The sequence below is a fragment of the Athene cunicularia genome (assembly GCF_003259725.1).
Source record: "Athene cunicularia isolate RWA chromosome 18 unlocalized genomic scaffold, athCun1 chr18_part1, whole genome shotgun sequence".
Lineage (NCBI taxonomy): Eukaryota > Metazoa > Chordata > Aves > Strigiformes > Strigidae > Athene > Athene cunicularia.
The window spans coordinates 8,365,286-8,387,686 of NW_020799123.1; the positions used below are offsets into that span (position 1 = coordinate 8,365,286).

At 36.4% G+C, this 22,401-nt stretch overlaps 1 protein-coding gene across 3 annotated transcripts in view; it reads left to right on the forward strand.

Annotated features, from left to right (window-relative positions):
• Window positions 1-22,401, forward strand: part of STXBP4 (syntaxin binding protein 4) — a 73,576-nt gene that overhangs the window by 47,497 nt on the left and 3,678 nt on the right. For all 3 annotated transcript variants that reach the window (XM_026861082.1, XM_026861081.1, XM_026861083.1), the window contains one exon: window positions 7,767-7,824. In XM_026861082.1, the coding sequence (XP_026716883.1) occupies window positions 7,767-7,824 (58 nt within the window). The remainder of the gene's footprint in view (window positions 1-7,766; window positions 7,825-22,401) is intronic.

Here is a 22,401-nt window from a genome sequence, read left to right on the forward strand (position 1 = left end):
TGCGCAGTTTAATTTCATCATCAGTGCAAAAAAGTGAGATATTACTTATCAGGAAAGACGTATCATGTATTACTATTGCTTTTTAAATCTCAGACAATTTCTGTTCAATTCTAATTTTAGACAGTCATTTTAATTTGTTACCAATGAATACTTTCTAATTAAACTTATATTTAACGATCACATGCGTCAGTGAGCAGTGTGAGATGACAGTGATGGAAGTGGGTGGATAGCACAATAGATGGTGACAAGAGATGTTGATCCAGTAAGGAAAGGAGGAGATGGATGAATTCCGGAACAGAGTAATCAGGGGAGCAAGAGAGTAGGAAAACTGAGGAAAAAATAAATTTAGAGCTGGGCCATTCCAGGCTGTTCCTGATTACCTAGTCCTGGTGCAAAGGCTTGTATTTCTGGAATATGAATGTTTTATTCCAGATTCTTTATAATAATATGAAAGTGAATTTTACTGATTCAGAACAAGAATGTTCTCAAGAGAGTATTTATTTCTATGAATTTAAGTTTTATTGTAGCCTACTTGGCATTTGTGCAGAATTCCCCAGTTACAGACTATTTCTCTAATTTTATAATATATAATGGGGTTCCTGTCTTCAGCAGGTAGAGATTTATAGGTATAAACAAAACGAATTTCAAATCAACTTATGCAAATATTCCTCCAAAATTACTTTGTAAATTGTAGTGTATTCAATGAATATGTTAAATGCATTTTAAAAAGCAAATAATATGAGCCAGTAGCTTATGCAGAATTTAATGTTTGGTCAGAATGAGCTAGTCTAAAACTCCCTCCTGCTTTCATTATCCCTTACCTTTGAGGGCTTATGCTTTCCTGACTTAATGACTGAACAAACACAATACATTCATGACTAAAATAGCTATTATGTTGAAGGACATACTGCCTCATGGTATTGTGGCCTCCTTAAAATCGTTGAGCTTCTGACTATCTGATGTGTGGTATATGAAAAGGCATTGTAAGCCAAATGTGATACATATTGACTGTATTACAAGCATATGGAAATAATAAGCTTGCCTTTTTTTCAGTGTGAGTTGCTAAATAACTCCTGTCTTTTCTGAAAGGTGATTACATTACAAAAATAGTAATCATTAGTAGTACTTTGAATTCCTTTCATGTCAGCATTTCACGGAATGCAGTCTTCAGCTTTTTTTCTGCTAAAAGATACTCCCAGTTTCACATCACTAGCTGGTGGAGCTGCTCAGAATCGAGCCTGTGACAGTAAGTAATGGCATCAATCTTACTCTCCAGTGTGCCTTAGAAGAACAGCTTCTATTTGGTGAAGCAGACAGCGCAGTGCTTATTTTGCTGTACTCTTTCCATTCCATTTAAAAGATGGAATGTTTTATAGTAATGCTGTTGCGAAGTATGTACTGCAAGCTCCGACGACTTCTGCCATTTCTCTGTAATTGGTTGTACACGTTTGATTGCCATCAGCTAAGCAGAAGAAAGTACTTTATTGCCCTTTGCAATAAAGTGTTGTGCTTGCTTTGTGCTTTCACTACTAACCTCCTGCATGGATAAAAATGAGCATTGGCTAGACTGTTTGTTTCTCATTTTAATAACAGTCTAAATTGCTTGGATCCTCCAGTACCTAAAACTTTATTGAAAGGAGAATATTAGTCTTTATTTGAAAAAACATGTAGTTTTGTTTGGTTTTGTTGTATTTCCAATATTCAGCTTCTGGAAAGGTACATTTTTAAAGTCATGTTTCAGGAGGATAATTCTTTATCCTTCTTGAGGACACATAGCAGCAGGCTCATGGCTCAGATGACTGTAGCTCTCCCTCATTTCTGAAGAGCTTAAGTGCACACATTGTGCAGAATTTGTTCTAATTTTGGATTTCCTTATTTGTTAGGTAGGAGAGCAATATGTCTATGGTAATGTCTGATCACATGTACTGATTTAGGTCATTCTTATTTCCTTAAATTAGTCAGTCGACTGGTCATTGTTCATATATTACAACTTCTAGTGTATCCGTAGTTTCTAATTAACTGTACCAAGTTATTCACAAAAAGTATTGGAAGAAAAACAGTTATAATAGTTTGTCATTTCAAAATTACCATAAAGATCTTAATTGATCAGATAATCCTTCAGCATGAGAAGCAAACTATTTTATAGATCTCATTCTGAATTGCAACCTGATATGATGTAATTGTTTTAATAAGAGATTAATGAGTTTGCCAACATGGATGAGTCAATATCTTATGATTAATAGGAAATGGGAAAACACAAGGTCATCTTTCACCATGCCCTGAATATCTGAAGTAAGAAAAATATTTTTCCTGAAGCATGGTTTCTAGGAACAAGACGGAAGGGAGACAAGCCAATCTGCCAGTGATACTCTAAATTAGCATAAATTTCAGTTGCTAGTATTTCCCAGATGTCTCCACTTGAAAACTACTTACTCCATCTTTGTTTTATTAAATTACCAACAACAAAAGAAAAAGAACAATTTCTTTTAAATGGAATTTGATATGTGAAAGAAAGGAATGGAATGTCCCCTTAGCAGAGTATTATTCATAAAAGGAAACACATTTGTTTGTGGGAAGAGCACTTGAAATGGTTTAAAGAATAAAGTGGCATACAAGCAAATGCCAGAAGTGCATACTCACTTCTGAAAGCTGTCTTTGTGAACCTGAGTTTTTATACTTAATTTACAAATAAGCAGTAAAATACCGTATATATTGTTGACAGCCTCAAGAAATAAAGGGCCATTTTATGCCTGCACCCCACTGAACACACTCGACAAACAAGGCTGAATATTTCTCCACAAATTTTTGCTTTAGCTGTGTCAAACTGCATCACTTACAGAGGAGTTCCTCTGCTGGTCTTGCACCATATGATAGCTCTAGTCTCCTCTGGGATATTCCCATATTCCATTAACACTCTGGAGTCCAAGATCAGATAACCTAGAACCAGCAAGTCAGATCTTCAGCTTTCCATCCGCTTTGCATTGCCTAGATAGCTCAAAGAGAAGAGCCAGAGGCACTGGGGATCTTAACTAACAAATTTTCTTTATTACTATTGAGGCCACAGGAGGAAGGTTTAAGTGTTGGTAAGAGCTGAACTGGTTGATACTGAAAAGGGATCAGAATTCAAAACTTTATTTATCAAGTGATAGAGAAAACTGTTTATAATGTCGTTTAACAAACCTTGTATGTCAGAAATACTTTTAGCAGGAAATTCATATTTCTGAAAAAAAAGTCACGTTTTTTGAAAAACTAATATTAAATATGAGTAAATTATAAGCAGGGAAATAAAGGGTAGTTCTGAGCTAGCTTATGCTCTCTTACTTTAAAAAATACATATAACTGGAAAAGTCAAGCTAGATAAAGGATATGTAAAAACGACATCCTTATTTCTGTTGTTGGTCAAAGAATGTGTTCATTGTGCAACTCAGTACTTGTACTATGTGGCTTTTGAATTCCAGATAAATATTACATCCTTTAAGCTTGATACTTCATATCAATTCCAGACAAGGTGGTTTAATGATAGAACCGCGAGATAGTTTAACCCTAACGGGAAACGAACTGTAGCCAGGCATCCTCTTACGGAGGATGACAAAGCTGTGAACACTGCTGGAAAGAAGTTTATGCTTCACAAAAGAGTTTTTGGGGTGAGATTAACACCTCTGGTAAGCAGCTATCCCTAAGCAACTCTTCAAATTCATCAGTAAAGTTTGTGTGACTGCTTATAATGGAAGCAGGGTTTTAAACTCTGGCCTTAAGGCTAAGATAAAGCGTTTAAGGACATACTCACCCTGAAGCATCTAAATAGTCCCACTTTGGCCAAATCTATATAGAATCCTAGTCAACAGTAAATTTTTGAATAGTTCTTATTGTAGTCTTTCATTTCATTTCTGTAAACTTGCATTTCTTTTGAGTAATTTTGTCAGGAAATAAGAAAAATAAAGCATATTTGGGCTGCAATATTTAGATGTAAGGGAAATAACTGTCAGTTTTGAGTCAACTGAATATTCATGCTATGGTATCTGCTATTATTATTTGCATCTGCTGATCTCCACATTTCTTTTGCTTTAGTATTTCTTAACTTACTGGAAAAAAACCACCCAACCACCTCATTGCACAGTTTCTAGGTTTGTCGCTACCCAGGAAAATGAGGCTTGTTCCTAATATCTGTATTTTCCCCCTTGTTCCTAAAGGGACATCCTTTGATCATGCTTTTATTGAGGGAGAGTATATGCATTCTGTCTTGGAAACAGGAGGCAAAATCTTCAATACCTGTCACTTCACACAAGTGTATAATTTGGGCTGACCTTTCTACATACTGCAACCAACCAAGTCTCAACACTGATGCATTTTCGTTGTCCTGTTAACCCAAGGAAGTGATAAGAATCGATGAGATCCACACTTTATCAAGCACCAGGAAAATTTCATTTGCCCTGGGGTTTCATTTCCTTTCTGCTTTATATAATGTTAACCTTACAACAGTGATTATCACAGCAGGCATCTTGCAGCTGAGGAGGGAAGCAGTCCCCAGGGATGCTGCCTTACTGCTCTGTGGCCAGCTGCAGCACTACTGGTGTACATACAACAGCAAGTGGTTTATGGGGGGTTGGGTTTTCTTTGCATATTATTATAGAAATCTCCTTTGCATTAACCCTAATTAAATGCATATACTCGGAAGAAACTAATGGTAGGCTATAATGTCTTTTGGCTAACATACACTCTCTCAGGAGGCTGCTTATTCTGTTTGGGTAAAGGGTGCTTTGGACTGAATCCATTTCTTTTGCATGCGTAATTACTTCTGCAGTTTTACTTTTTCTTTACCTTGCAAAAGATAAACAATCACAAATGGTTGAATAGCAAGAAGCCCTGTATTTTCTGCTGAAATTGTTTTTATATATATTGTAAATCTGTAATTTTCTTAAGATGATCTATGCAGACAGCTGCAGCCAAGATATATTATTTATGAAGTTTCATCAAAGACTGTAGCAATTCACAGAAGAAATCATAAATATGCAGGAAACCTAAGACTGCTGGAGTTTATATAGGCTAAATCCTGTATCTTTCAGACATTTCTGACTGTTTGAGCTCCTTTACCTCCGATTTACTCCAGGTGAGAGTTTAGCAGTCTTTCAAAGCAAGTCCTGGAACAGACAATAAATCTGACCCTGGAGGGTGTGAAAAAGTAGAGCACTAGGAAGTAGATCAACTCATGAATGATTCATGGAGAAAGTGAGCTTCAAGGAAGTGAAGGTGATGTCTAGGGAAATACTATGCAAAACAGGAGAGCCTCCTTGCTACCATGGGAAATACCAAGAAATATAAGTACAAATCTAACAGTGAAGGAACAGAGTAAAGGGGAACAGCAGTGGAAAAACTAGTGGTGAAAGAGAAAAATGTGGAAAATTAAAACATTAAAAACCTACAGATGTAGGTGGAACTTGGAAGCATATAAAGAGTGGAGAGGGTATACAATATAAAGTAAAAAAAAACCCAGATAAAGCTATGGAGATCTCCAGAATCTCATTTATAGGTGACAAATGTATTCAGTGATTTTGAAAAGCGTAGTCTTTCGTGGTTATGAAAAGAATACAGAGCATCAATTATCATTGCTACTGATGTGCTGTTCTTCATTTAGAAGGAAAAATAAAAAAGAAATCATTTTAGTCAGATTACTAGTAAAAAAAAAAAGTGTAATTGTCACTGATGAATGAAACAGGTCATGTAGGGAATTCACATGAGCACAGAGCAGACACTGGGGGGTTTATTCATAACTGAGCAAATCCATTGTCGTTTATTTTGGATATACATGTTACATGCAAGAATGAGAAGAGACCAGGGCAGATGGAAGCAACTAAAGGATTAATCTTTTTGACATTTAAATCATTAGAAAATATCCATGTTGAATACAGGCCCTATCTTTTGTGGGAGTGGGAGGAAGAACCAGTGATCATGTCTAGCACATTTATAACGTAAAACATCCTTTTCTTCCTCCCTTCAAAGGAGTCAGACCCTGAAAACCGTGACACAGCAACTACCTTGTATTTAAAGGGAAGTAGCTGTGGATTATTCTCTCTCAGAGGTAGTAGGTGGCACCTTTTGAGGAACAGATTGTATAGATCTATGCTAAACTGAGATAATTGACTGATTTGGGATAAAAGTGAAAAGAAAAAAGTTAATCCAGCTGTAATTCAAGCTGTTAATTAAAGATGTAATGGTGCTCTTCTACAGTTACCGGTACTCAGGTTCCTGAATTCTGGAGTTTTGGTAGATTTACTTGTTGCTCTTCTCTTGGTGCCTACAGGTACAATGACTTCTCAGATGGCTTATACCTGCTTCAGAGTGCCAAGTCATGATTCAGTGGCTGTAAACTCAGTTTATCTTTGAGAACTGAAGTTGTCCCTTTCCAGATTTTTAAGAAGTAAGGACCACACTAGAGACAAAGGAAAAAAAAAAAAAAAAAAAAAAAAAGTGCACTTAGGGCATGCCTTGGTATGAAGCAGTTTTCAAAGATCATATGGTGCGTGCAGTCCAGCACATTTTCCAAATAAAAATCTTAAATCTAAAACAGGCTCACAGATGGTTCTAATGAGCTGGTCTTTGAGATATACTGTGACTTGAACAAAAATAGTTTAACTCCTAAGACACTAACATTTCGAGATGACTTTCAAGCTAAAGCACTTGCAGTACAATTTTCATGCATATTGTAATTTTATCTATATTTCTAGTCTCTGAAAAAGGGAGGTTTTGCAGGACCTTGCACTTTGTTTTATATTGCAGTACAATATCTCAAACACTACATCAGGAGCATTTTTGCACATTGGATGACGCTTTCCAGAACTTTCAAGCTCTACAAACATTTGGTTTTGAACAAACAGTAATAAAAAGGGTAAAGGTTTCCTATGAAAATTTAATTTTTAAAGTGATATAGTATAGTACCCTACTAAATTTATTACTCATCGTTTTCATGGTCAGGACTTTCAAACTAAGAACAAAGTCCAAGACTTGAGTTTTTAAGATTAGCATGACTGATAATTATGAAAGGGGAAAAGAGAGCACAATTGCTTAATGCATACAAAAATGGCACCCTTTCAGAAGGATTTATTTTAATTAAACTTTTCAGTATTAAATACTTTAATTCCCAGAAACATTACTGTAAATCACAAAAATAAGCAATGCATTTAGTAAATTAACCTTTGTCAGGATATGTAGACATAGATAAGTATGCATACAAATTTCTCTTACATATTTTCTCTGAATCTGTCTTTTAAGTGTTTTGGAGTTTGTGTCTAAATTCCCACAGAATTACGTATAAACAGAGAAGTTGGTGATAAACCAAACAGCAGAGGATTTCATTCTGCCCAGAGTTCTACCTCATGTAGTTATTAGTGTCTGTATGCAATAGCTGTAAAAATAGAGCTCAGCAGATCGCAGGCAGAGGGGGTTTTTTGGTCACTTCATATATGTGTAAGTTACAATAAAAAGTTCAAAAAGAGTTAACTACTACACTCTTAATCTGACCAGGCTGTCGCTTCTACAAAAAAAAATGCTAGTAATAAAAGTAATCAAATGGTTTATAGCTTTGTAGCACAGCAAATACTTATTAAATTGTATTGTTTATATTGTTATCTGTTACAAAAATAGTAAGAGTTCATTTATAATCTTCTTATAACATGGTTTGAAATTACAGCATTCTAACACACTATTTCAAAACTATGTTCGTTGTGTCATTTAAGCATAGAGACACATCTTATTTCTTTATTTCATCTTAGGTCTGCCTTATGGATGGGAAGAAGCTTATACAGCAGATGGAATCAAATATTTTATCAAGTAAGTAGTTCTGAGGGAAAATGGGTCAGAGTTGAAATAAAACCACATCAAACTAAACACATTTTTAAACTGAGAACTAATGGGAAAATGAGTACAAGAACAAAAGGTGTCATATGGTTTATATACCTATTTATTACCAACATCACTTGTTCTTTTCTGGTTTTTGTGACTTCACTGTCCAGAGGGTTGTAGAGGGCTTAGTCACAAATCCACCTGAAATTCAGTGAGAACTGTCTCTCAATCCTTCAGATGTCTTTGAAAACCCTAGTCTACAATGTTGAGAACTTCCCCAATAATATATTTGACCCAATAATGGACCCAGGAGATAAGAATGAAAATCTCACTCGCTGAATAAGTTTACATGTCTAAGTATCTATTTTTAAAAGTGCCCTTATATGTTGGGGAAGTGGAATAATTCATAGAATTCTGTAGCTTTTCAGAAGGTATGCTCTGTTTTCACCTAAATCCAAAAGTACTGATAGGGTTTTTTGACGTCATATCCTGCTGCCTTGTGTGGGAATAATTTGTTCTGTTGCTGCAGCTTGAAGGAGCAGGACTGAAAGCGTTTAGCTATGTTTATAAAATGATTAAGAGATTTCCAACTGCCATATTATTCATTTATAATAAAAGCCATTACTCTAGACTTTACACTTAAGATGCTAAATGGAGGCTTACTGAGTAACACAGAATATTGACACTTCACAGTACCACTGGCTGCAGGTTAGGCAACTTTTATTCCATCAATAATGGCACTGACGCTGCAAAAACCTTCTTTTGTATTCTGCATATATACTATTTTTTGTTCTTGATTTCTACCCTATGCAAATGATGCCTATGCTTTCCATAGGGTTTGCTTTCTACATTTTCAAGGAGTTGTCAAAGATAAAGCCATACTCTACATAGCTGGCTTATAAGAAGTACTTACGTTAACTAGTAGAGAATTTCACTGACTGGTGTTCAGGTTAGACACTGCAACAGTGAGCAGTTATTATGCACCCCCACAAAAAAAATACAGAAAATGATGTCTGTATCAGGAGTTACCTGTGATTTTTTTTAGAAGATATTGCAAACAAATTAATTTTTCAAAATTCTCCAGAGACTAGAGGAAAGGTGACATTGATAAGATATTACAATAACAGTGTCTAAAGCATAAAGAAAACCTCTACAAAAGCATTAAAAGCAGTAATCATTTGAAGATGTAATCATCTGGGGGGAAAAAAAAAACAACAAAGCACTAAGCTTGGGCCCTTCTTACTTGCTTTTTTGGCTTTCCTTAACTATAAGATTTCCTTAGTGATCATTTTTCTGAAAGACTAAAAGGAAAAAATGCAGTGCAAATTAATTATTTATTAAAAAATTTTAAAAACATATATTTTTTTAAAAACAAATCTAAAGTAGGGTTTATGTTTAATGTCTTGCAGGTAGAGAATTTAAAGCTTTTTTACAAAGACCTATTTGATAAAAGCTATAGGAATTTGTTGTATACCGTAGGAAATATTTTTTTTCAATTGTATTCTATGGTTCTGGAGGAAAAATGCATGAAAAAGAAGTAGCTCTTGCCATGTGTCCCAGAAGATTCAGGTACTTAATTGGGCAGTATGCTGTTGTTTTTTTCCAGAATATAGTGAAAGTTATTTCATATAATAGCTTTTTTTATTATTCTTCTAAAAGATTGAAACAATTGGTGAAATACAGAATTCACCTCCATTTCATCTATATCATGAATCATTGTTTAGTTGTTATTATAGTTATTGTAGCTGCTGAAATTTGCATATTGTTTTAATTCTTATAGGTGCCAGGAAGACACTGTTTTGCAGGTGGGCTTCCACAGTCTCCTAAAAGACAGGAAGGGCAGCAAATAAATCTTTGCAGTGAGATAAAATTGCTTTCATCCCAAACTCTTATAAAAGTCACATAAATAACATTGAAGTTTATGTATTCGCTAGCCAAGGAAAGCAGGGACATTTTTTTTCTTTTTTTTTTTTTTTTTCAAACATGCTGTGCCGTTGTCCTTGACTCACCCTGTGCTGCCTCGAGCTAGATGTATTAAAGCAGACATGTTTTTTTCTGCAGAGGTTTCCAAACACACTGTATATAATACTGCATTCCAGCTCTAATCGAAGCATGGCTTTTATTTTCAGACAGATGTAGGTTACTACATGGGATTTCTACCAAAAAAAATTGTAGAAAAATAACTTAGGAAATGAAAGTGAATTAAAAGCCAATTTCATAGCAGTGGAAATAAATACAAAAGCAACTATTAAAACAGAGCACTGTTCCCTTGGTCTCCATCTGTTCATACAGGGAGCCATTATAGGACAGTTGGGAAGTTAAGGTGGATGCTGGATTCTCTTCTGGGTAAAACACTTTAAATACTCTAGGTTTATGCCTGTGTCATTGGAAACTAAGCTTGAAGATAGTATTATCGAGCAATAATAGCAAATAAATATAGAAATGGAATAGAAGAAATCTCACATTCTTGAAACATTTCATCCCCCCTCCTTTTTTTCTTGTTTTGTTACTGTGCTTCTCATACAAGTACTTATCTTGATGACTCAGCAGAAAGCTAGATTTACTGAATACCTTTAAGAAATTTTTAAGTTCTACGCTTGGATGCCGAACTATTGCAGATATGACAATGACAATAAGATGCATATTAGCAACAGTAAAATCTCTAGTCTAGGTGGTGGAAACTGAATTTGCAGAAAGCATCAGCCGTTTTCCATGTTATCCCCACCTGCTGAAACTACAGATTTGAACTGAGTACTTCACATGAAGAGGCTTTTTCAGGAATTTGTGCATATCTGATCTTTGATTGTTAATGTCTCACAAATGTTCTTCCTTCTTAATGTGCTCCTGGCATTACAAGTGATAGTGCCCCATGTTTTCCATTGTTCTTACCTTCTGTAATCTGTCCTATAAAGTCCTGCATGTCAGTCTTTATATGGCAGGCGAGGAAAATCTCTCCATTTTAATTGCAGAGAAGGGTATGAAATCACCCCTCGTGACCACTGTCTAAAAACTTCTGTTCTTCTGAATGGAGCCACCACACTGAAGTGGTGTTAAGAGCTCTTAATGCAGTTCATTAGAATGGAATTAACTAAGCATTGCAATAAGACATCGTGGTAATTAATATTAATTTTAACTATTTCCTTATTTTGCTTTCATCACTGTTTCCAAATGCCTTTGCAGAGCGTAAGCCAGGCTTTCCACATGCTTAAAAATTCATACCTCTTACTACGCTTTATAATGTGTATGAAGTCAGCCTGAGAAAGTTAACTATTTAGAGCAAGGAGCAGGGGTTGTGTAAGTCTGTTGTTTCTAACACTGAATGGTAGAGATTTCAAAATGAAAATTCTACCCAACGTTGAAATTAACCATTTCTAGGAGGAACTTAGCTTGAAGTGCATCTTATCAGCTGATCTTTTTCAGTAGGATTTAATCTAATTGTTTAAATGGGGATTAGCAGAATAGTTGATACTTTGCAGCCCTGGTACTAATACTGTAACCTTCTTGTTCTCTTTGGCTGTGAATTTCAATCCTTTCATTCCTTGGTGTTTAGAATAACCAAAGCTGTGAGGGGCTTAGGAGTATTTCAACACTAGCCCACTTCCATATACAAACAGATAGAAAAACATGTTACAATTTCTGAAGTGTAGCCACAATTAAACTGATCTTACATGTGAATTGTCAGTTTTCTTATTATGCAGTTAGGCTGTGAGGCTATATAGAAGCTGCAGTGGCTCTGTTTAAATCCACAGCAGCTTTACAATATGCTAAGGACAATCAAATATTATTTTAATTAGTAGTTGCCTTCAGTACCAACATACTTTATTGGGCCATCAAGTAGCTGAGTCCATAAATCTATATGTTATAAATCTAATGCAGTAAACACCCCAGAATGGAATCTTAAGAGCATATAAGCTTGAGACAGCTTGCTGTGAAATTTCCATAAATATCTCTGAAGGGGGTGTAGCAATATGAAGTGCATGAGAAATCAGAGTTTAAAAGAAGCAAACCAGCTGGCTTGTGTTACACACTAAAGTGAAACCCACTTGTGTGAATAACTGACATGAATAAAACATTTACATGGCTGTATTCCTAAGGGGCCAAACAGCTCTCTATACCTACCAGGGAAAGCTGTATCCTGTCCGTGAATCCTCACCTTAAGACAATTTTTGAAATCACCTCCTTTATTCAGGAAATCATTCCAGACTCTCAGTAAATCGTTTTCAGTTAACCAGGTTGCTAAGATCAGTCACAAAGTATGGGCAAGCGTGAGAAAATTACCTTTTAGACTGCTGGTGTGTCATAAACTCACATGATTCTGCACTAGGTGTTAAGGTCATGTGTATAGGTTTACCATGAAATAGCAAACAGTAACGTAAGCCTCTCTGACTTACATCTCAGTATGCATTGGGAACAAAGCAAATTCAAGTGTCTTACTAATATAATATAAAATAACAGTTACCAGAAGGACAAAAATTACACCAGCAGACTGAAAGCTAGGGATCAGCTTCACTGCTAGGGTAGCTGTGCTTTCCTCGGGCTGGAGACTAAAGGTTGGATTGGCCCCAGGTATGTTTTAAGATAACCTGGTGTACTTTAAAGTAATGGAGAAGGCAAGCACTATTTTATTTTGCATGTGGCAATACAGTCAGTCATTCAAACGTAGCACCAGATTCACGCCCCATCAATTAATGTGTAATAGAAGCGTGTTACTGGTGCCTGTTTCCTCACCGATTCACATTTGGTATTTCTGTCACTGTTTATATCAGCCAGTTTGGTTAAGAAGAGTTGAGATTCTGACCTCATTTGCTTAAAGTGACAATCGAATGTAGCCTAATGGGCTTTTCAGCAGTCCACTGCAGTTCCAAAATCACAGAATAAAATTACAGAGAAGTCTAGATTGGAAGAGATGTCTGGAAGTCATCTCATTTAACTGTATATTGAAGAGTAAGTTATCCAGAGCCCTGTCAAACCAAGTCTTGGATATTTCCAGTGAGGGGGATTTGACCACCTATCTGGGCACCCTATTCCAATGTTTAGTTGTTCTCACAGTGAAGAGTATTTCCTTAATCTAGATGGGATTTCCCCTGAAGCAATTTATGCCCATTGCTTAGCTGTTGCCATACATCTTTGTGAGAAGAGTGCCTCCATTTTCTTTATAACTGCCTTTTAGGTATTGGAAGACTTTGATTAGACACCCGCACCCCACTCCCTGAGCTTTCTCTTCTCTAGGCTGAACAAACCCAATTCCTTCAGCCCAATTTCTTCATGTGCCAAACTCTTCCACCCCGCTAATCATCTTGGTGACCCTCCACTGGATCCTCTCCAATTTTTCCATTGTCTGTCTCAAACTTGGAGGACCAGTGTACTGAAGAGACCCCACATAATAAAGTAAAAAAGTTCAAAATGAGCTAATTTTACTTGTTAGATGATTAAGGCTGTTCTGTTGTAATAAATTAAATTACTGATTTTCTAACAGAAATTCGAAGGGGGCTAATGAGCCCTCATAAAGTATCACCTACATCCAGATGCATATGTATGTGCTTACCAGTCAACTGGGAGACATTAGTATTGGAAGAGTTTTGCAAGTAAGAGAAAGGCCATCTTGTTCAATTTTAAAGCTAGTTATGTGGCTATTTTTGCTCAGGCTTAGTTCAGGTGTAATGCTGAATGACTTTACTAAGTGGTGTAACCACTATTAGCATAAAATTGTACTTTTGTTGTATGCTCTGACATTAAAAGTCCTCATGGAAGTCACAGCACTGTAGCAGTGCAAACAGAAAGTGTATTCTATCATTGAACAGATTTTGTGAATTAGGAACTTCTGAGTTTGATTTTCAAATAGGGGGAAGAGTCTGTGCATTAACTGCTCTCCCAGTGAAGTATCATATATGCTCATTAATTAATGGATATACACTGGTAGTTTAGAATCACACAGGATCAGTATAAAAACCCATAGCTGGAACACTTAATTTTTTTCCCAGAAAACCCATTATAGTTAATCTCTTCCATCCTCCCACTGTGTTCACCTTTAACATATGGCAGCTCTGTATCATGAGACTGGCACCTAAAATTAGGTAGGGCCTTGCTATTCTCCCTCCCACTCCCACCCACTTCTTGCATATGTATACAGTTTGTAAGGACCAGCTGTGAATTTTGCCCCTGTAAACACTGTTTTTCTAGCATTTTAATAGGACTAGGTTCCAACTATTCCACATTAACTGTTATTTTCCTCAAGAACTTCTATCTTAAATTAAATTTTCCTGAAAGACAAGGGAAAGTTCCCAGATATTTAAAACTTTTAGGATCTTTTCCCTTAGAAAACATCACAGGCCCTAATACATCTATCTTATAATAAAGGGGAAACTTTAATATTTCATTTAGGGTTATCTTTCAGCAATTTATCTAAAAATCAGAAATTTCACATGGAAGCATTGTGTGCTTCAGTGCGACAAAGTAGGCAGGGAAGGTGCCTTTGTTGGAAGGTATAGAATTTGGTTCATGTTAAGTAGGAGCCTGAAGTCAATACTTGTAAAATACAGTTTAATAAAAACCGCACATGACGTGTTGTAGCTTTTAAAATCATACCTAACAAATCAGGCTTCCACTTCAAAAGCCAACACATCTTAATTATATAATATTCTAGTTTGTTTGCTTTTGCTTGGGAAGGAGCCATCATTAATTTTACTGTGAGCTGGGCATTCACAGAAACTGTTTATGATTTTATGACTGAACTAAGAATAGCAAAGTATGTGTGATAGATGAAGGACTTCTGTAGTATAAACACTGATGTTTTATAGCACTAGAGCTAAAGGTATCATCATAAAAGGAAAATAAATCACAGTTGATTTTACTTACTGCATGCTAAATTGAAAAAACAAAGCTGTTCCTTTGATAAGTGTACTCTACGCATTTCTACTGCATTATGACGGAAGGACCCAAACCCCAACCTACTGAGGTGTGTTCACCTTCACCCCTGCTCTCCCATTCCAGTACACACTGGTATATTACAGTATATTGCTTATCTAAGTCGTGGCTGGATTGGCCCTTCCTAGAAGAAATCAAGTTCAGTAACGTTCACATCATAGAAGAGCTGATCTAGAAGTAAACTTCTGTGTGTTCCACTCAAATTTCAGTGAGTTCAGAGCAGCAAACCCATGATCTTCCAAACTGAACATACAATTCAGATCCCCCCAGACTGAATCCAGTACCAGCTCTGCTCCCAACCCCCTGTTAGTTGCACCAAAATTATCAGTTATCAAAATCATCATTGTAGGTGTCCCCATCTTAATAACCTCCGTGTTCTGTGAGTAGGAATGGGTATTTTGAGGTGTGGAGTACGCTCTCTTTTCACTGAGCTCAAAGAAAGATGCAATTACTTTGCATCTCTTAAAATTGGACCTTTCCTATTTTACATGTCACTCAGAAATAGAGGATGCTTTTAAAAATGCTTCATTTTACTTGTCATCTTCAAGTCCTTCTATCTGAAAACAGAAAATAATAATTACATAGTCACTAGAAGTTGCAAATATTTAAACAAAACTGGCTCAGCACTAACCAAGTGCTAACTGTTATTACAACTTTTTGATGTGTAACAATCCAAAGAGCTCTGCCAATCAGCTCAACACCAGTTCAAACACTTTCAGATGTAACTGTATGAATTTGGGTAATCCTGACACTTTGGGTTTGATTTTTGGATAACCAGCTTGAGACATCTCAGAGAACTTTTAGTTTCACAAAGCGTTAATGCCTGCTGTCTGAAATACATGACTGCTGTGTCTTAAGTCAGTCACTGGGAATAAATATATCCACAGTTAACAGTCCTCTCCTGAAAACTGCACCCCTAGTTGTTCTTTTCAGTCACTGTTGAATGAAAAAAGGCTCTTTATTAAAAAGACACAGCAATGATTTAGTGTAAAACATTTTGCTAACTAAAAATTTGTGAAGACTTAGAGATATCCAGGATAAAATGAACATTCCAAATAATTTCTAAGGCTTAGAAATGGTTTATTGCCAGATATTTGGGTTGTAGGTAATTTGGTTTCTCTGATTTTCACTCAAATTGTTTTGCATGACTATAAGGAAAATAATCTCAGATGTAAAACTAGGAAACTTGGCATGGGATTTTATGATAACATGAGCTTGTAATACAAGAATGTTAAGACCTTAAGCTGCTTTTGGTTGGGCAATCTTTTTTTCCTGAGAGGTTGTTTGTTTTTTAATATCAAGAACCCAAAATGGAGAAACATTCTTTCAGCTTCCACAGATTCTGCACACTCTGTCCATGTCCTGGCCTATCACATAAGGCAGCTGTTAAAATTTCTTCTGCGAGAAAATACATGAGACAATTTTTTTTTTTTTTTTCTCTAGACTTACAAATCCCGCTGAAATGAGAGTGCTGATTTTTGTTACCTCTGCTGGGTAGTTTCACTTGTGCACTGATGTGACCAAATGTCTAATTCTCCCCTATCTCACTTCTAGGAGTAGGGCTGGGAATGCAAAAGTTCAGATTCCTGATTAGGTCAAGATTTGGCACTTGTGGAATAAATCATGTACACCACTCTCCATCATCAGTTCTCCTGAGATCTGCCTGGGTTTTGGAAGAGCCATCAGAAGCAGAACAATGCACAGCAGGGTTTTTCCAGTGTGTGCTTTGGCTGAAGCATGGGCCTAAGCCATTGCTCCAGTTCTATTGCATTTTAGTACACCTGTAGTTTAAACATAAGCCTTGAGTAATGCTCTGATGCATCTGCAGATAAACTGCACCAGAATTTTTATGATGTTCACTTAGAGACACAGGATTATGAGTAACTGTATATATTAAAACAGGACTTTTAGAATAATAGCAGTTAGCTAATATTGGAGTGAGACAGATTTCAGGTGGTGCTTTAAAACTGTAAGAAGTTTGCATATCCTGTCACTCAAACCTTTGGGGTTATTCAGCCTTGGCTCTGATCCTACTGTTATTACTGTTTTTATTTTAGATTGGGCCATTTGTTTATTGTTGACAGTTTTACATGATATAACACACTATTTGGCTATATAAATCTTCTTCCTAGTGATTATTGCCTTCTGAAATTGCGCATAGATTTTTCTTAGTAGAAAAGTGTTTAATTGGTTTAATCAAGGAATAAATAGCAAGACTGTCTCCTGGGGTTTCACTTTATATCCCTCAATATTTAATTAATACTCGAGCAAAATCTGCAATCCCTGAGGGAAATACGAGAAACATTTCTGTTGCCTTAGGACACAGTTCCATGAAGTGACAAGTGCTTTCAATCTTGTTGCAACCAATAAAAGTTAAGGTCACTGCCATCTTCCAGGACCTGCCCAGCATCTCTTGGGGTACTATTCTATGTTGTATGTTCCTTTTGAAATTTTTCTTGAAAGAGGTTACGGTCTTAAACCAATTTTAACAAAAAGGGGAAAGAAAAAACGGCTTAATTTCGAATAATCTGGTTTTGATAAATACAATACAAAAACCCTTCCCAAACTGCCTTATAGATTCCATGTCTGGAAACTGTCTTCCCTAGATGCTTTCAGGATTGATTGATTATATTTGCATCAGTGTCATTCAGTTGTTTTATTTTGTTCTAATTGCTTATCTATTAAACTGCAATCCCTTAGTTACAGTTCAGAATAAATTATTCCTTGCAGATCCTCCCAGCATTTGCTCCTCAAAATAGCAAGAGTTTTCTATTGCTTGACTTGGTCTTCCCTTACAGCATTTAACATCTGCTTTCAAACCACTGGCATTTTCCAACGATACCAAACATGACAGATACTATGACTGGGTCTGTAAGTGTGTGCTAGCTCTGAGAGATTGTTTCATGATGAACACTAGCATTGTAGAAACAAAAATTTAGTAACAAGTTTAAATTCATAAGCACAACAGCAAAGTGTGAAAAGCACTGGCTTGAAGCACTTGAAAGCTGAGAAATAATTCTGCTCCCCAAAATCGTGTAATCCTAAATAAAATCAGGAACACATTCACGAAACGTGTCAGGTGCAGCACGAGTAACTACACATTATATTCAAACTGATTGTAAAGTGATTTAGAAACACTATCAGGTAGAGAATTGAGGGCGACAGGATTAGCACATTTCCAGCATTTTGACCATCCTGTGGACCAAATCTTGCTGTGTAGTATTTACCTAAACTCCACAATCATGGGAGGGAGCTTGGCTATAACTAAAAGGACTGCTCTTACCATGATCCTATGGTCTGCCTTCAGGAGTAGCAGCTCCCTGGTACTCCCTTAGATGCTTCTTTGCCACCTGCTGGTGTGGGGAAGGGTAATTCTGTCTCATCCTACCAAGACGTGAAGGTCTTCAAGGTGCCTGGCACAAGCCAGGACTCCTCCATTTTTGCGCAGGATCTATTTTTGATGGTGTATGTTCTTACTATGCAATCTTTCAGAAGGTCCATAAGAAACATTGATCATGGCCCAAGTTAGATGAGTAAAATAGAGATGACAGGGCCGGCTACCTTCTCAAAGGTGCGAGATTTGGGACAGGGGTTTTAAAGAGAAAAAGGATCCTTGCAAAGCAAAAGACTATTCCAAGCACAAGGGGAACAGAAACAGAAAGGCCCCAAAACAATAGACAAAGGCGGTAATTAAATCTTTCAAAGCTGTGTGTAGTCCAGCAAAGAGCTACACAGAGAGATTCTGTGCAAGAGCAAGCAGGGAAGATGATATAACCTCTAGATAAAGGATTAAGTTTCAGGATCTTAATTCAGTGGCATTGTTCTTTATTTTCCTGTTGGTCTGGCCCTTATTAGCCTCCAAACCACCACTGCATGGGGGCCTGCATACTAGTGGGTAACGAAGGAATGTGTAGTCTCCCATATTGGTAGTCATCTAGCAGATGGCATTCACATCTTCCACAGTAACTTCAGAACATCCCAGCGGGATACGCATGTAAGTCTTAAAATTAAAAAAGCACAATATGGAACATATTTCTGGTTAGTATAAAGCATGTCCCCTTCCCACCCATTGCATCTACATCTAGCAGTGCTGTTTGCTACATTTTTTAATGATTAGTTTAATAACAACAGTGAAAGCACTAAAGAGCAGAGCTTTCAGAGCGTGCAGTTTCCTCCATCTCAGCCTTATGGCTGCCCGTGGTACCACACTGCAGTGGCTTTGCAAAAATTCCGGTTGTGCACAGATAGGTAAAAGCTCTATCAAGCATCAGTACTCTGTAGCTGAGCATTACGGCATTTTAAAGGGCTAGTGAAGTTTGTCAAATCAAAAAGTAAGATTAAAACAATTAAGTTTAGCAAAATCACTACCATGGATTAAATGGATTTAGGTTATGGGGTATGTTCATTTAGGGAGGAAAACCTTGGGGTTTATTTCACATGAGCAGAGCTGTGCTTTCACTCTCACCTTCCATACTGCTCAGTTTGGTAGAGAAGCACAGGGTTCATATGAGGCCAGAATTTGGCTTTCCAAGTTCAGATACAACTAAATCCTATTTGGCCCCTAATGAGTAGTGGTCCCTATTCATTAGGAGAGTTTGACTGATTGTTTAAAGCTGCATCTTGTCTCCTGAACAGATCTCAAACAAATGGGTCTTGCATAAGATTGCTTCTTTTAGAGCTAAGTAACCCTGGTGCACTGGAAAACTTCAGCCAGGTGTTAGGAATGTCATTCCATGTCAAAAAGGGGGGAAAAAACCCCAACTTCAAAGGATGCCACATCACTGCTTGCGAGCTCAGCATCCTGCAGAGTGACCTGCAGCACTTGTTGTCTACAAGACTCTTCGTGATTCCCTGTTAGGCTCCAGAATTTGGTCCTAGTTGGAGAACAGAATTTAAGGTGAAAAGCATGTCTCAATAATGCTCAAAATCTACGAAAGGAACAGCCATTTTTTCCATTAGTTTTTCTCTGAATTTTTCTTTGAATTATTCTTTTCTTAAAAGATTGTCTTAAGTTCTCATTTTACAAGAAATCAATTTCCATGTAAAGAAGTAAGAACCATAAGGAGGGTAATTATAATGGTATTTTAAATAATTCGCTACCACTTCTTTGCCAAAAAAATCCTTGTGTTCTCATGTTTTGTTTTTCCAAGCTCTAAAATTTGTCATGCAATTTACTAATGTTAAAAAGACAGAATAAGCTACTGACATATTTCCAGATCAAATGTTTCTGCTTTCTAACCGTAAATTTGGCTACCTCTGATAGCAACGACTTGTTTGAAAACCTGCAAATCTTTAAATATTGTTAATTGCTCTGAAAAAGTGAAATTAATCTTTTGAACAGGAAGACTTGCAAATGGAAAACATTTTACATTTAGAATTTGTAATGCTGGCTTTCCAAATATTCCTTTAATATTCAAAGCAGTTCCATCAATTAAGCAAAACCTAGAGGTAGATTCGAATTCCCTCTCACTTTTATTGCTGGCCCTAACACACAAATCAGAGAGGATGTATTTCTAATACAAGAATGTTCTGCAAACCAGTAAATCTGGGATTATCTCTTCGGACTGATTATGTCAAAGCTCTTTAGCCACAGCACTTTTGGAGAGCTAAAAATAAATTCCAGGGGGGTTTATACATTTATTCTTTACCTAAACAATCTGTGCATATTGTGTGTGTCTGTCTACAATGTGAGACATGGTATCTGGACTTAATGTTTATTTATAAGAGTTCTTTTCCTAGTAAGGATTTTGGCAGAGGATTTAAAACAGACTGTCCTAGTACAAGCGTTCAGACTTTAGTCTAGGGCAAGTTTAAAAGAACTTGAGTTCGAATCAGAAGCATTTACAGCAGATTGACATTAGAGCAAACTTTGGCCCCATATATACGAAAATGGATGAAAACTAGTTTTTTTCTTTCTTACCAGTGATTAAACAATGTTATGCCACTGAATATAGAAAATTCTAACCCTGATTTCAGTGCCACAATTCTGCACTATTAAAGATCTGGAGAGTTTTTGCATTTAACTTGAATGAGAACAAAGTCAAGTTCTTACAGCGGTTAGCAGAAAGTTAGGCATGCTATCATTTGCCTCCTGGTCCTGAAGTATGTAGGAGGAAAATCTTCTGAAGAATAAACACTTAATAAAGAATTTTTTAGTTGATTACATCAAAGACCTGTGAATGCTTCTCCACATAGCTCTTCTATTCCTGCAGTTTCTTCCATTTCACAGGATTGATACTGCATGCTCATGAGAAGATAAAGCTAAGGATTTATGTACATAGCATGTCTAGGCATGCTACATGGGGAAGTCAAATGGAAAAAATAAAATTTAAAAATAATTTTGGTCTTATTTGAATTCAGTAATGGGTTGCTGGGAAATGGCTTGATAAAAGCAGACAAATAAACACTTAAAATAGTGCTGCAGGCAATAAATCTTGCATTGGCAAAGCTGGAATGGATGGAATCCAGTTCATTTGGCTCCCATGATTCCGCAGGTATTGGAAGGAGTTCTGTGTTGTTACGCAGATAAATGAAATCACATGCTGGGACTTTAATTCAGAGTGCTATCTTCAGTATTAACTAATTTTTTTAATTGAAGAAAAAAAAAGGCATTTCCTGACATTATAGAAAATACAGCAAAGACATTTTCCTTAGTATGTTTACAAATATAAATATATTCATAATATAAATATGAATACATATGTTTCCTGTGCTGTAGAATAATGGGAATGATGTTCTTGATTAGACAGATTTTATTCACAAAGTTCTCATAAAACATAGTAAAAGGACTCTCTTTGTATTCTTCATGTTGGCTATCGTCTGACTTTCTAAATGTAAACATTGGAAACTTTGGAAAGTTGCTCTCATTTCTAGTAAAAATGAGACATTCACTTTCTTAGAATGCAATGATTACTGTACTCGAGAATGGTCAGTATCTGCTGTTGCATTTTCTGTAGCTCCATGTGGTTCAGTTACACTTCTGTTTTAACTTCTGTGAAACTGATCTCTATAGCTTCAGTAAGGTGATGCACATTTTTGTAATATATTCAGGAAGGAATGGAGTCCAGCCAGTGCTGCTCTGACCAGAAAAAGCACTTATTAATTGTTTTTACGCATAACTGGAGCTTTTCGGTTTGTGGTTTGGGGTTTTTTTTGTTTGTTTGGGGGTTTTTTTAAGGATAATAACTGAGGATATGGCCTTTATCTTCCACATTTTGTTTTTCTTGCTTGGTCCTTACTCAGGTATAGCTTCAACTGAATTATTGGCTAAATTCACCGATTACCAGTTCAGAGATCGGTTAATCTATTAATGCAGCTTGTGATGTGATTTACATTAGCATCATATTTACCTCTTGGTAATAGTATTGTTGTCCTCATCATATCCAACTTGTTCTGAGCTCGGTAGACTCAAATGAAAGGTGTGGGTACAAGGTAAGATCAGGGATGTTATCAAGGTAAGATCAAGGTGTGAATACAAGGTAACAATCCTATTGACTGGATTAGTGATCACCATACCCATAACTCATTGAGTCAAATTCCCACTTTAACGTATCAGTTTCCATAGCCGGATATTCAAGAGAGCATTGTTATCTGACAAGAGAGCATTATCTGACAGAAAGACAAAATCTGGTTTTACTTGAA